A 12,884-nucleotide genomic window follows, 5' to 3' on the forward strand; every position below is an offset into this window, starting at 1 on the left:
TCTCTAACAACCATGTATCATGCTCTCTCCAACATAAATGGTCACTCATCCAAGAGGTCGTGAGCAAATTTGTTAGTTATCTCAAACAAGTTGTTGGCTAGAACCAAAGCAGCATCAGAGTTCGAACCCATGCAACTTTGGTGGAGGCTTTGTACCATCAAGTGGAGAAGAAGGCATTCACTTTTTCACTTTGTTGGATGAAATTGAATGGGAAACCCAAGTGGCAAGCCGTTCTTGAGGATATTAAAAAGTCCATGAAGAAGATGAAGAAAAATGATGTGTCTAGGTCCGCTCAATCAGTTGGATTGGATGAGGAAGAACAAGAAAATGGTGGGTTAGATATGCAAGAAACCGTGCCGAGGAGAAACCGGCAGGTGATAGGAAACAAGTGAGAGAAGGAGAGGGTAGCGGCGTGAAGGCGCGACAAACCAAATGTCCGTCACTTGGACGGGCATTTTTTCCGCCAAGGTGGTGAAGAGGAGGAAAGGTACAAGGTGTTCATCGATGTGCAAAGAGGGAAGATGGAGTTCGACCGGGAGAGTTTGACCTTGGAGAATAACAAATAGAATTGAAGAGGCAAGAGAAGGTTGCAAAATGGGAGATTGAACAAATGGCAACAATGCAAGGACTTGAGCTCAAGAGAGAGAAAGGCTTGAGAGAGAGGCGGATGAGTCAAGGATCATGTTCGAGAACATCAACCTCTTGGATGATGAAGAAAAAAAGTGGTTGGTCCGCATGAAGAAGAGGATCAATGACCGCGGCAACTAAAGTCGTTGATTCATTCGTGTATCGCTTATCTATGTATGAAACGTTGAATTATTTTGGCATGTGTTGAATTTATGATGAATTTGCGTTATGTGATGGGCGTGCATGAACTTACATGAATTTAGGTATTGGGATATAAGGTTTGTTGTGAAGGAGGACAAATGACCCGCTGACCGCGGGCATGTCCCGATGAGCCCACGAACGTATTGGGGCTCAGATATGCCAACTATGATTGTAGATGCTTTAAAAACCTTTATTCGGTCTTTTGGAGCTGTAAAACAGGATGGTGATTATCTAAGATGGAAGAAGCCCGTTGCAGCACATAAGTAGTTGCTGCAGCATTAAATCTCCACGAGGTGGGCTGCTCCTGGTGCGCTTGTCTTACTGTTCCCAGGTCTCAACCAAACAGCGAGTTAGCACCATGATTAACAGAAAAATAATCATCAGCACAGGCCCACAAACAGCTACACTGCCTGCAGACCGGTCACTCACTCTGTTGGCCCCCTGTGTTGTACGAGCGGAGCCTAGCAGCAAACATGTATATCATGAATGTGCAGACCGGTTCTGACTCCCGACACGCTCAAGGTCATCATCCGCAACCTCACCCGTAGCACTTCGGCAATGGCGGTAAGCACTATTTTCACCTCCTTACTTACTATTTCACATTTGATCCATGTTTAGATTCGATCTGCATTCTAGGGAAGTGGGGAATCGAGGTAAATCGCCATAGGACTAATCATAACATCATCATGAGTTCCTAGTAGCGATGGATTTTAGGGTTTTGATCAAGATTGAGTACAAGAATGGGGATTGGGGGTTGATCTTACCCAGTAGTTTAAAATCTTAGCCCCGATAACCCTGGAGGCGGTTGGAGCGGCGGGTGCCCATGGCCTTGTTCTTATCCTCTGGATGGACCACCATCTCGTCGTCCTCATTGGAGTCTAGATCAATTGGCAAGGTACGGTGGCCTAGCTCCAGCGCCCTGACAATCATCTCCACCACTTCTTCTTCCTCATCCGACGCCACCAAAGTCCCATTCCAGTACGTTGCGGCACGCTGGTCATGAGTCATGTACTCCCTATAGTTGGCCCACCTTGCCCTCTGTCTAGCATCACCGGAGTCGGCCTGATTCACGGCCCAGCGAAGGATGTCGACTGACATAGCACCCTTCACTGGGTCAGGAATCAGCATCTTCAACTCCTCCGTCGTCGCCTTCTTCACCACAACGCCCGCCTCCTTGTGCATGTCTTCGATGCTGCCAAAGTTCAAAGACACTTCCATGGTGTTCTCGAACTTGGTGCAATCACCGAGCAACCACCCTAGGAAGAAAGACTTCCATCCAATGCCCCAAGGGAAGGGTTGGGGTTGGGGTTGGAGTTCATGGCGATGGATAGGAGGAAGAGTGAGAGACAGAAAGGAGATAGGGTTATAAAGTGTGGTTGTGGGTTAGTAGTGATCGTCAGGGTGGGTAGATATAGGGGCTTTGGACGATCAGTTTTAGTGCTGATCAACCTTTGAACTTTGTGCTCTTCATAACGCCATGAACTTTGTGTTGTTCATAACTTAGATTGATACAGAGAAGGATGACAAGGGCAAGGAGGTGATGCCGCCCTTAGAGGTGGTGGCGCACACGGCTGAGGAGGTGCTTCCCACAGGCAACGAGGTCATCGTTGAGGAGTCCCCTGGCGGCAAGTGCCGGAACTACACGCACTACCATGAGGAGGGTGGGCCAACTCACTTCTGCAAGGTGATCCTTGCCCCGTAGCTCGAGTGCATACCAATGCCCCTAGACTTCACCTAGCACTTCTTGACCGTGCCGACGGAGTTCAAGCTGAAGACAAACACTGGCTCCTCATGGAGGGTCACTGTGAGGTTGATGAACGGCAGGGCCACTCTCGATTAGGGTTGGGCCACCACCGCCGTCGTCCATCAGATCAAGATCGGGTACATGGTGACCTTCAAGTTGCTGACTCCCGACACGCTGAAGGTCATCGTCTTCAACGACGAAGGCATTGAAGTGGTGACAAAGTGCGGGAGGCACGACAACGCCTTCGGCGTAAATGTCTAGGACAACTCTCAGTTGCTCCAACTGGTTTAGTATCGACTATATCATACTGATTTGCTTCAAAACTGCTATGTTTAAGTGTGGTACTATGTTTAAAACTGCTTGCTATTGTTTTAAACTATGTTAATATGCTATTTTTTGTGTGTCTTTGGGTTGTCCTACAGGCCCATGTGTGCTGGTAACCTCACCACCTCACCAAAGAGGTTACAAGACAACAGATGTTGCATGAAACTAAACACCATGCCTTGTGTGTTTCGTCTAAACAAGCGGGCAACCAAACAGGCCACATTTCGTTACGCTCCATGCAAGCTAGAAGGTATGCAGCCAACCAAACTAGGTGCGGATGTTTTTTCACATGTTTTCCTCAGTCAGGCCCAATTGAAAATTGTATGCTATACAGGCAAAAGTTGCTACGAGAACCAGACACTCCCCTTGTAGCACCATGGTTAATAGAAGAAAGAAAAAAACATCAGCACAGGCCCACAAACAAATACACTGCCTGTAGACCCGTCACTCACTGTTGGCACCCTGTGTTGTACGTCAGTGTGGAGCCTAGCAGCAAACATGTATCTCGTGAACGTCGTCATCAGGAACGTGCAATGTTGCAACTTTAAAATGGGGCGGAGGCAGGCAACGGCTGCGAGCCGAACCGACCGAAACGTGCGGCTCCGCGTGACTAGGGTTGGAGCTTTTCCTGCCACCAACTCACCAAGTTGGCAAGTTGGAACATTCCAGTAGCGCTTTCTGTACCGAACGCGCATAGCCACAGCTCGGAGAATCTCAACAAGCACATGATCATGACTGCAAGTCTGGAAGCAACCGGTGGGAGACCTCACCTCACCAGTCACCAGCTTGACTGACAATAACTGAACTTAAATGCAGCCAAAACATCAGGACTTGCACTGTCTGGTCTTCCAAGAGTGAAATACACACAAGGATTTTTGCCCACCATCTTTGAAAACAGCTTCAACAGGGTTACATATGCTAGTCACCTCGTAGAGAGGACCTAGCAACAAAAAACCTAAGCAACAATTTTGAGGCCTTTTCATAAAGAAAAAAAGAGAGCTTGCAGACAAAAGCGAGCATCTCCACTGATTAATCTCCTTTTCAGAAGCTAGGGACCCCCGTGGTACAACATTCCCTCTTTTCTTGGTGCTATACCAAACCTCTCTTCCACCACTCCCCCAACACTTCCGGAGGAAGAACAAAAAAACAACTCAAGGTCGTCAGTAGAAGAAACTAGTAATAACCAAAGCTTACAACCTCACAACGTCACAGGCAAGCCGTAGTTGTGGAAGGACCGGATCACGCCGCCGTGGCTCGCCGTCACTATCACCATGTTCCAGGCAGCCGATATCGCCGAGAGACAGTCAGCCAGCCGGGGGCCATTGACAGGCTTCGCCGAAGTGAGCTTCTCCTCTGGCCACGTCACAGACCCCCTCATGCCGTCCGCGAAGAACCATGTCCCAGGGGAACGGCTTTCTCCTCCATGGCGGCGTAAAGCCGACGCGCTGGCAGATTTCTCGGGCAAGCGGGACGGCTTGACATGCCTGTCTTGGTGCACCCCCGGCCATGGCACCGCGGTTGTCACGTCCTTGGAGAAGAACATTTCGCACGATCGAACCGATTTGGCTTCACCTTTCTGTGAGGCGCTGCTTGAGTTGTCAAAATTCCATATGTAGACATTGGAGTCCATGCCAGTGGATATAAGATATCTGCCATCTGATGTTAGTGATGGCGATGAAAGAGCCTTCGACTTCCAAGGCCCTGCATCGTAAAGCACAAAGGATGGTGTTAGGATCACTGAGATCATGAAACGTAAACATGTGAAAACGGAAACGTTCTAAGCCAATGAAGGATGGAAACTTCTGCAAAAATATACGTGCCTTTAAACTTTTGGACGATATCAGCACCATCAGCAACTCGAATCTTGGAATCTGTTGATGTAACTAGGAATCTAGGGGAATCACTTGTACATAACTGCCAAGTGCCAATCACAAATTAGTTTATCGGCATAACAATTACTTCCAAATATACTACCAGTAGAGAATATCATGGCAGATATCACACCTGCAGACTCTTGATCCGATTGGCAGCAGATTTCTTTTTCCCTTGCATAAACAATTCTTTGTCTAGTTGGATGTCTTCACCTACAGAAACGAACTGCTCAGCTGAGAGTACTATAATATATCATTACTAAGAGACATGCAAAGTAACAAAAACCACATGGATGGTAAGTGTTGACTTCTATGTACCTGATTGATCGTAGAAGCGACAAACTCCTCCAGTCGTGCCAACAACAAAATTCTGATTTACAGAGAGCATGAATTAGTATTCAGTAATGCAAAATAATCTGCAATAACATTTTGATCAGATCCAAACCTTTCCATCTGGTTGGTAACTAACAGCAGATATAACATTCCTGGTATCAGCCCAGTTGACGACCCGCTTGTGTAGAACATCCCAAATGCGAACTTTACCATCTATTGAACCACTGATGAAGTATCTTTCGTCAGTAGGATTGAACTGAACACACGTCACTGTTGGCAATTTCAAAGGAAAGTTAAGTTCTTATTCATGGAAATATTGAAACTGCAATGGCTCAAAATTTGGAGTATACGATAAGACTCTTTGCCACTAAAACAACAAAACCAGTAGAACAATGTAAGAAATCAACAATGGGCAAGGCACTAGGCCATCAAAAGCACACAACAGTTGGTTTATGATATTTCTGCTTACCGTAGTCTTTGTGTCTGAATACTCCAAGACAAACATCTGAGCCAACTTTCCACAATCTGACTGTCTTATCTTTTGATGAGGTCAACAGACACTGCAGTCAAAACCAAGCCAATGAAGGTAAGCAATTAAGCAAATGTAACAAAAGATAATAATCTAAGAGTATGTTCATGATACATGAAAACATGTTAACAGACAATCATGGTATTTCAGGCCAAAATGTAGGTTGAGTATGAGCATAAGTAATGTGATAGCTCTAGAGAACCAAACGAGAAACTTACATCTGAATTCGACCATGTCATATCCAGGACATCACCTGTATGGCCATGCAATTCATGCAATGGGCTCTCTGTAATGTGAAAACCCTTGCTTGGCATAACTGCAAGTGCACGGCCCTGCCCCTCTTCTAGCTTCGGTTTTAGGATTTTAATTTTCTCTACATGTTCATGAGAGTGGTTCTCTCCCCCATACATTTTAGAATGTGCATCCACTTCTGTAATCTGCCAAATTCTCACAACACAGTCCTCACCACCACTTGCTAAATACCAGCCAGACGGACTAAACTTCATTACTCTAATTAAACCGTTGTGAGCCCGGATTTCTTGACCCATATAGACAGCAGAGAATTCCGCATTCTTCTTCTTTCGGTGCTGAACTTTTGTTCTGGATGGTATACTTGTCGTGCAGCTTTTTACATGGACATCAGTCTTGCACATTCCACCGAAACTCCTCTTCTTCATCAAGTTTTTGCACAAGCTTTTGATATCCTTTTTCTTTCCACCAATAGCCTCTTTTGCCTCTGTTGCCAGGGCAGGACTCTGGCAATATGCTCTTCGTAATAACTTTTGAACAGATCGAGAAACACCAACTAAGCTTTCAAACTCCAGAAGAGACAACACCTTATCTGTTGCAACATCCTTGAGAAAGCTAGTTAGTCCGTCATGCCCGCCATTATGAACTACATATCTCTTTCCACTATCCAGATCCCTAATGCAGCAGGCGGCATCAAATGCTGATTCATTCTCAGGTATAGATGAACCCAAAGAAGAGACGTCGCTCATAACAGTCCTTTCCTGCAAGTCAGCACAAGTGTCAGCACTTGTTATCTCTGCCTGACATTGAGGAAGATCCACTTTAGTGGAACCTAAGTCATCTAATCCCATTCCCTCCAGGAATCTTTGCCGCCTTTCTTTAACACTCATTGGCTCGTTTGCCCAAATGTCGTACTCAAATTCCCTTGGCGCCAATCCTTCGCCACTCGTACTACAATCATCTGATGATGAAGGCTCCCTTGCTGAACTAATATCATCAAATGCATCAAAGAAGATATCATCCCTGTCTGAGTTGGATCTTGGCATATCGCACTAAATTTCTTCTAGATTGAGAAAACAATCGGCACAGAGGTCTTGTCGACCAGTGTGAAAGGTGAGTAGTGATCAAAATGTCATCTGCAATTGACAACGCAAATGTCAGGCTGCCGACATGGAATAGAGCAGCCGAGAACATGAGAAAAACATGAAGTACAGTACAGTGGAAATGAACTGAACGCAAAAGAAACGATTGAGTACCCGATATGTCAAGTAATTATCCAGCGATGGCTGACCAACTTTATCAGTTCTATTCTAGCCCAACATCGCATGGTTTTATTTATTACATTAAACTTATGTGTGTACAATTAGATAACCAGTTAGATTATTACATGAAACTAGCGATGGTATAACAGCAACAATCATAATACTATCTACACTTGTTCAGGTACAAAGAAATGCTCATGGCAAGCACTGATATGCAAGTGGGGAAAGTAAGATTAAGGCGTGCAGCAGTCCTGGCCCTGCAGCCAGCAGAGGAGGAGCACAGAGATGCCCCACTCCCACATGATAATCCAACGAAACAAGAAGCGCCAAGGCCTTGGATGGACAAGACAACTCAAAATAAACGAATCACGCAGTTCATCAGCAAGCAGCATTGCAGATCAACTGGTCATCCATCAAGAAACTGCGTACGTACCATGCCAGGAAGCCTGATGCAAGGGGAAAACACAAGCACAGACGCACAGGCTCTCCTCCCTCTGACCTAGCAACTCCTAACCCAACTCCAAATTTAAAAATAAAATGGCAGAGCACCGGGGTCCTGCTCACCAACAAGGCAACAGCTCACCAACACAGCGCTGCCAAACCGTACCCACGTTGGGCATCCCGCCGCGCCGGCAGAGGAAGCAGGCGACCAACCCACACGGGCAGGCGGCGGCGGAGGCCACAAAGCAGCAGCGGCAGCGGCATGGCGCGCAGATCCCGAGGGGAAGCAAGCAACAGCTAGAAACAGCGCAGAAAGGCTAAAGAGACAAAAGTAAAAAAAGAAGGGCCATACGTATAGGAGAGGAGAGGAGGACGGCACGTAAAAACAGCTGCTACGCCGTAGCAGTAGTACTTTGGCTGCTGCGTCTGCGTGCCACCGGAGGGAGAAGCGCGGGCGGGGGGCCAGCGACGTGCGCTGCCGCCGCGCGCTGGCTGCTCTATTTTAACGCCTACCACTACCGCTACGCCGACGGCCGGACGGGCTCGGGCGTAGGCGCGTGGCTGGCCATTAAAGACGCGTCTTTACGCTGCTCCTCTCATCAATCAAAGGGAGAAAGATGCGGCAGCGATCTCTCGTTTTTGATTTGCGGTGCTTTTTTGGTTCCTGTGCACAAATGGCAGCGCTAACAAATGAAACGGATTTATTTTTCGGCGCCTCCCCTTCGTCTCAGATGAAAATGAGAATTTAACTGCATCGCCACAGATGAGTACAAAAAACTGCAAGCCATAGTAGTAAATGCGATGTGAATGAAAACGGATCGTCTGGTAGTTACTAGACAGAGTGATCTCGACAGAACGGCGCCATTCAACGGGGATAATCTGGTCGCACTGGTGTTCAATTCAGTTGTGTGCTACTACTAGAATGTGGGAAAAGCAACGCTCGTCCGTTTCAAAATGACAAAAACACAAAAAAGAAGTCCCTTTCCTGAAACAAACGTTCGAAGCTTCTGGTGATTACCGGCGCTCCGATCGCAACTCGATGGGCAAAATTTGCAGTTGAATCTCAGGCGGCGCAAGCAAAACGAAGGCGGGCTAAAATCCAAGGCTCGGAAGAAAAGAAAGCGAGTACTGGTACTACTACCGAGCCCCCCAAAATAACGAAGCATATCCCACTGCCCACGAACTGTTCCATTCAAACAGGAACGGCCACAGAGGAGGAGAAGGAGACACTCCGTATAGCAAATCACTGTGCCATTCCAGCAACCAAACCATACGGATCGACCCCCCAAAGAAAAGAAAAGAAGGACAGAAAGGAATCGAATCTCGTCACCTTCTCCGCGCGCGTGAGGACTCCGGACGAGGAGAATCGATCGGCTCTTCACGGCGTCGCCTCCGGCCGCCGTCAAGGCCTCCGGCGGCCAGGCAGCCGCGCGGTGCCTGGTGCTGCTGCTGCTCCCGGGGCGGCCGGCGGAGGGTTCGAGGGGGGACAGACAGAGGGGAGGGGAATGAGGACTCGTTCCGGTTGGAGCTTGGGATTGGGGTTCTTGGACTCTTCTTCCGCTCCTTCCGTGCGCTCCCTCCCTCCGTCTTTGTACGTACCTTGTGGCCTTGGTTTCCTAGGCGGTCGAGCTGTTCCCTTGTGTAAATAAATGGAGCTGTAACGCTAAATCGCGACGCGGTCCGCCTTTGATCGGTCGCATCGCATTCTCCGGCCCGGTGCTCGGCCGGTCTTTTCCCCCATCTTCTTCTGATTCTTGATTGGCTGCTGCTGCGTGTCCAACGGCATGGAAACCTACGGAATTTTCGCTGGGATTGCTGCTACCTTCCAAACAAAAGTTTAGAAATGTGAAGTGATTTTTGGGGTTTATTTTGGTCCCCTCGACTTTGAAATAGGAGTAACTTTAATTCTGGGTCCTTCTGACGACAGGTATGTTGTCGTGGAAGTGAGGCGTTTTTTATGTTGTCATACTACTACTTCCTCCATCTAGGTGTGTAAGTCATCTTACGTTGTGCATCGCGATCAAGGCAGAGAGGAAAACGAGAAAACTTAATGTTTTTTTGCTAATTAATAGCATTGCATGCAATGAACTAATCACTGCATGTTATGTTTGGTAGTCTTAAGTCATTGAAAGCATGCACGGCCCACATATATTATTGGTTGATATGCCACAAGACAAGAAACAAGGGGGGAGTTAATGTACGGTGCCTAAGTGTTTTGGGATTATTTGATTTTCGTAAGGTGACTTACACACCTAGACGGAGAGGGTACTTCTTTCTGTTTTCTTGAAATTGCTTCCTGCTTCCTCTGTTTTTCAAAATATAAGGCTGTTGATTTTTGTAAAAAAAGTCGAATTTTTCCGTGTTTAATTGAGTTTATAGCAAAAATATATCGAAGTCTACAATATTATTGTGGTTGTTGATATTTTTCTCTATGAAATTGGCTAAAGTTAGAGAACTTGAACTTTTCAAAACATTAAGGCCTCTTTTGGTTCATAGGATAGGATTATCATAGGAATAGGAATCTTGTAGGAAATGAAATGACATGTATCTCAAATCCTATGAGTAGGAATAGGAAACAAGATGTCATTTGGTTGCACCAAAGGAATTTTTCCATTGAGTCTAGGCTCTTTTTTATTTTCCTATGAAATGTGGAGAATAGGAACCAATCCTACGTAGGAATAGGAATCCATTCCTATGAACCAAAGGGCTCTAAAGGAAAAAATCCTATAAAAATCCTATCCTCTAGAATTCTTATGAAATTCCTCTAAACCAAAGGAGGCCTAATACACCTTTTATATTTTGAAACAGACGAAGTATATTCAGATGCAGTTTTGTTTTGTTTGTTTTTTTGGCGGGGAGATGCAGTTTAGTTTACGCATGAGCTACAGTACATTTGTTTGGTTTGGGGCAACCCGCAAGTTGACAATAAAGGAATGGTAAGGAAAAAAACTGACTTGAGGAGAAACATAAAAAATTCACTTCATTGGTGTCATCAATACTTTAGGTTTCAAGGAAACACATTGATATGGCATTAATATCGTTCTATCAATGTGCTATTCTGCCTTCAAATTTAAATCTCGAGATCAGAAATGAACTTGTGAAAAATCTAAATAACCGTAATGTGACTGTGGTAGGGAAAGATGACCAAATTGCTCATTTGTTATTATCTTACACATATCCGAGTAGCTAAAAAAGCTCAATAAAGCGACCATTCCTCGGAATGAATAAAGAGGCAAAAAAGAATTTAACCACATATATATTTTTACATAAATTCAGAATGTAGACTCAAAAGACAATAGTTGCCATTTTTCAGGAAATTACAAAATGGCCCCAGTCTCCTTGAACTCGAATTATTTTTGGAAATGATTACATACCCTTTAGAGCCGATTTTTTTTTCTTCCTAAATCAATAAACACACTCCCTAAAATAAAGAATATGGTTTTTCAATTATTTCGGAAAAATACTATGCTGTAAGAGACCCGGGGTGCACTTCATTATTTAGGCCATCCAACATATCTTCCACATGTGATCTCTCTATACACTATACATAGCATACATTAGAGAAAGAGATGGAGACCTACCTAATTGGCGGCACTTGTGGAACACATCCCGGTTCTTCGCACGCGTCTAGACAAACAACACAACCCTTTGATCGCTCTCATGCCAACAGTTGTTAACTTGCAACAAGTGCCATAGAACTATGGATAAAGGGGCAGCGGGACAGTGATGCATGTGAGTTGGGTTGGGGGGGTGATGGAGCCATGAGCTAGTGGCCTCGATTATTTTCAGCATCTATCGATCTCCCCCTCCAATTGGAGGCTTTTCTTCAGATAACCCACTCACCCCCATGCTTCTTTCCAACGGAAGCCTGATTCGACTTTTAGACCTTCCGATCGTAGAACAAGATGACACTTTGTGGACTGATCGTCCGCGTTCACATGTTGGGCTAGACTAGTACTACGCGCATCGCATGTACTGCTGCTAGTTCACGGGGATAAATAAATGGACGGTGTGCCTTGAAAAGAAGAAGGAAAATGGCCGGTGGCACAGCGTTTTCCTTTGCTGATATGATGTGGACCTAATGCTTGCACCGGGTATAATGATCTTAGTTGTTTTAGATAGATAGAAAAATGATTTAGCGGCGAAAATGTTCCAGCCTACAGGTTAGCGGATCTAATCTGTCAAACTTAGCTTGCATAATTTATACGCTGTATACTATGGGTCTATGGCTCACAGCCTGTGTATCTGTGCTGGACGAGTTGCTCCTGTTTCTTGTACCATCGTTTCCGCGGGGCTACAGGTTGCCATATGGCTGTGCTGACGAGCACGTATTAGGACTTGCAATTCTTTTTTCTTTTCGCGCTAGAAAGGTACTACTAGATGATATAATAACTGAAGAGAAAGCGCCAGATGCACGACTATTTTCCCAGAGAATGTATGAATGTTTCAGGCTGTCTGTCGAGTCTTGACAGAGAAATGCAGTCAAGGTGCCTCTGCTCCGCACATAACTGAACGCATCTCAGACCGGAGCGTCACAACGCAGATAATAGCTAATTAAGCGCTCAGAGAACAGAAAGAAAAGTAAGATATAATCATGGTATGCACGGCAGTTAGCTCTGAAGAAACTCTGAAACGAAGACATCGCTGAGCGAGAGTTTTCAGAATATGCATGCCAGAGGAGCAGACAGACACGGACAGGCAACGGGTAGAGTGCTGAAACAAGCAAGGAACAAACTTTGCAATGCACATGAGAATCAAACAAGCGCGGAATTTAAGGGCCTGTGCGTTGGTCAGGGATGGGCACGCACCTAATTAAGCTTCTGCAGGGGAGTTATTCCATCCAGAGTTGCCAGAGCAGAAGCGACGGGGCTGCAGTGATGTTTTGGGAGGTATGTTTCGGGTTCAGGAAGCAAGGCTAATGCTCATTAGTGGGAGCGGTTTGTCTGGGACGAAGGTGGTGAAGAAGAAGAAGCAGGCCCTAATGCGGCCATTTGTAGGCAGGGATTAGGCTAAGGGCGACAAAAGAAATATACTAGTACTCCCAAGTTGTAGCAGTGATACTGTTACCCATGAGCTGCCGCAATGTCAAACACTTTGGCGCATTCGCTCGCTGTGAAGTCAGACGAGACGCTGGATCAACTCCAAACAGCGGGGAGGGAGATTACACAAAGCGAAAGCATGTGGCTCTCAGCTCGCCCCGTCTAATCCCGGCTCGGGGTTAGTTAAGATTTCGAAAGCTTTGACGTGGATCCCCTCGCCCTCGCCCTCGCAATAATTTCCAAAAGTGCAGGTCGCCAGATGGA

The 12,884-nt window shown here is 46.0% G+C and overlaps 1 protein-coding gene across 3 annotated transcripts; it reads right to left on the reverse strand.

Moving 5' to 3' along the window:
* Nucleotides 1-3,751: 3,751 nt before the first annotated feature.
* On the reverse strand, nt 3,752-12,534 carry LOC125538196 (uncharacterized WD repeat-containing protein sll0163-like). 3 transcript variants are annotated; one of them, XM_048701478.1, is made up of 8 exons: nt 12,390-12,534; nt 5,848-7,014; nt 5,570-5,660; nt 5,213-5,370; nt 5,086-5,137; nt 4,901-4,980; nt 4,717-4,810; nt 3,752-4,597 (listed from the first exon to the last, which is right to left on the reverse strand). In XM_048701478.1, exons 2-8 carry the CDS (start codon nt 6,922-6,924, stop codon nt 4,095-4,097), a joined length of 2,055 nt encoding a protein of 684 aa, XP_048557435.1. In that variant the 5' UTR covers nt 6,925-7,014; nt 12,390-12,534; the 3' UTR covers nt 3,752-4,094. The 3 variants fall into 3 exon arrangements, with proteins under 3 accessions (XP_048557435.1, XP_048557433.1, XP_048557436.1); XM_048701476.1 differs by lacking the exon at nt 12,390-12,534 and adding an exon at nt 8,912-9,216; XM_048701479.1 differs by lacking the exon at nt 12,390-12,534 and adding an exon at nt 7,934-8,846.
* Nucleotides 12,535-12,884: the final 350 nt, after the last annotated feature.

Source organism: Triticum urartu, chromosome 2, assembly GCF_003073215.2.
Source record: "Triticum urartu cultivar G1812 chromosome 2, Tu2.1, whole genome shotgun sequence".
NCBI lineage: Eukaryota > Viridiplantae > Streptophyta > Magnoliopsida > Poales > Poaceae > Triticum > Triticum urartu.

Excerpts from the sequence above, each read along its gene's own strand:
- LOC125538196 (XM_048701478.1), bottom strand. The coding sequence starts at position 6,924 with ATGCCAAGATCCAACTCAGACAGGGATGATATCTTCTTTGATGCATTT. Across the intron at positions 5,661-5,847 it reads TGACATGGTCGAATTCAGAT|TGTCTGTTGACCTCATCAAA; the intron begins GTAAGTTTCTCG and ends TTTTGACTGCAG. Across the intron at positions 4,981-5,085 it reads TCGCTTCTACGATCAATCAG|GTGAAGACATCCAACTAGAC; the intron begins GTACATAGAAGT and ends TCGTTTCTGTAG.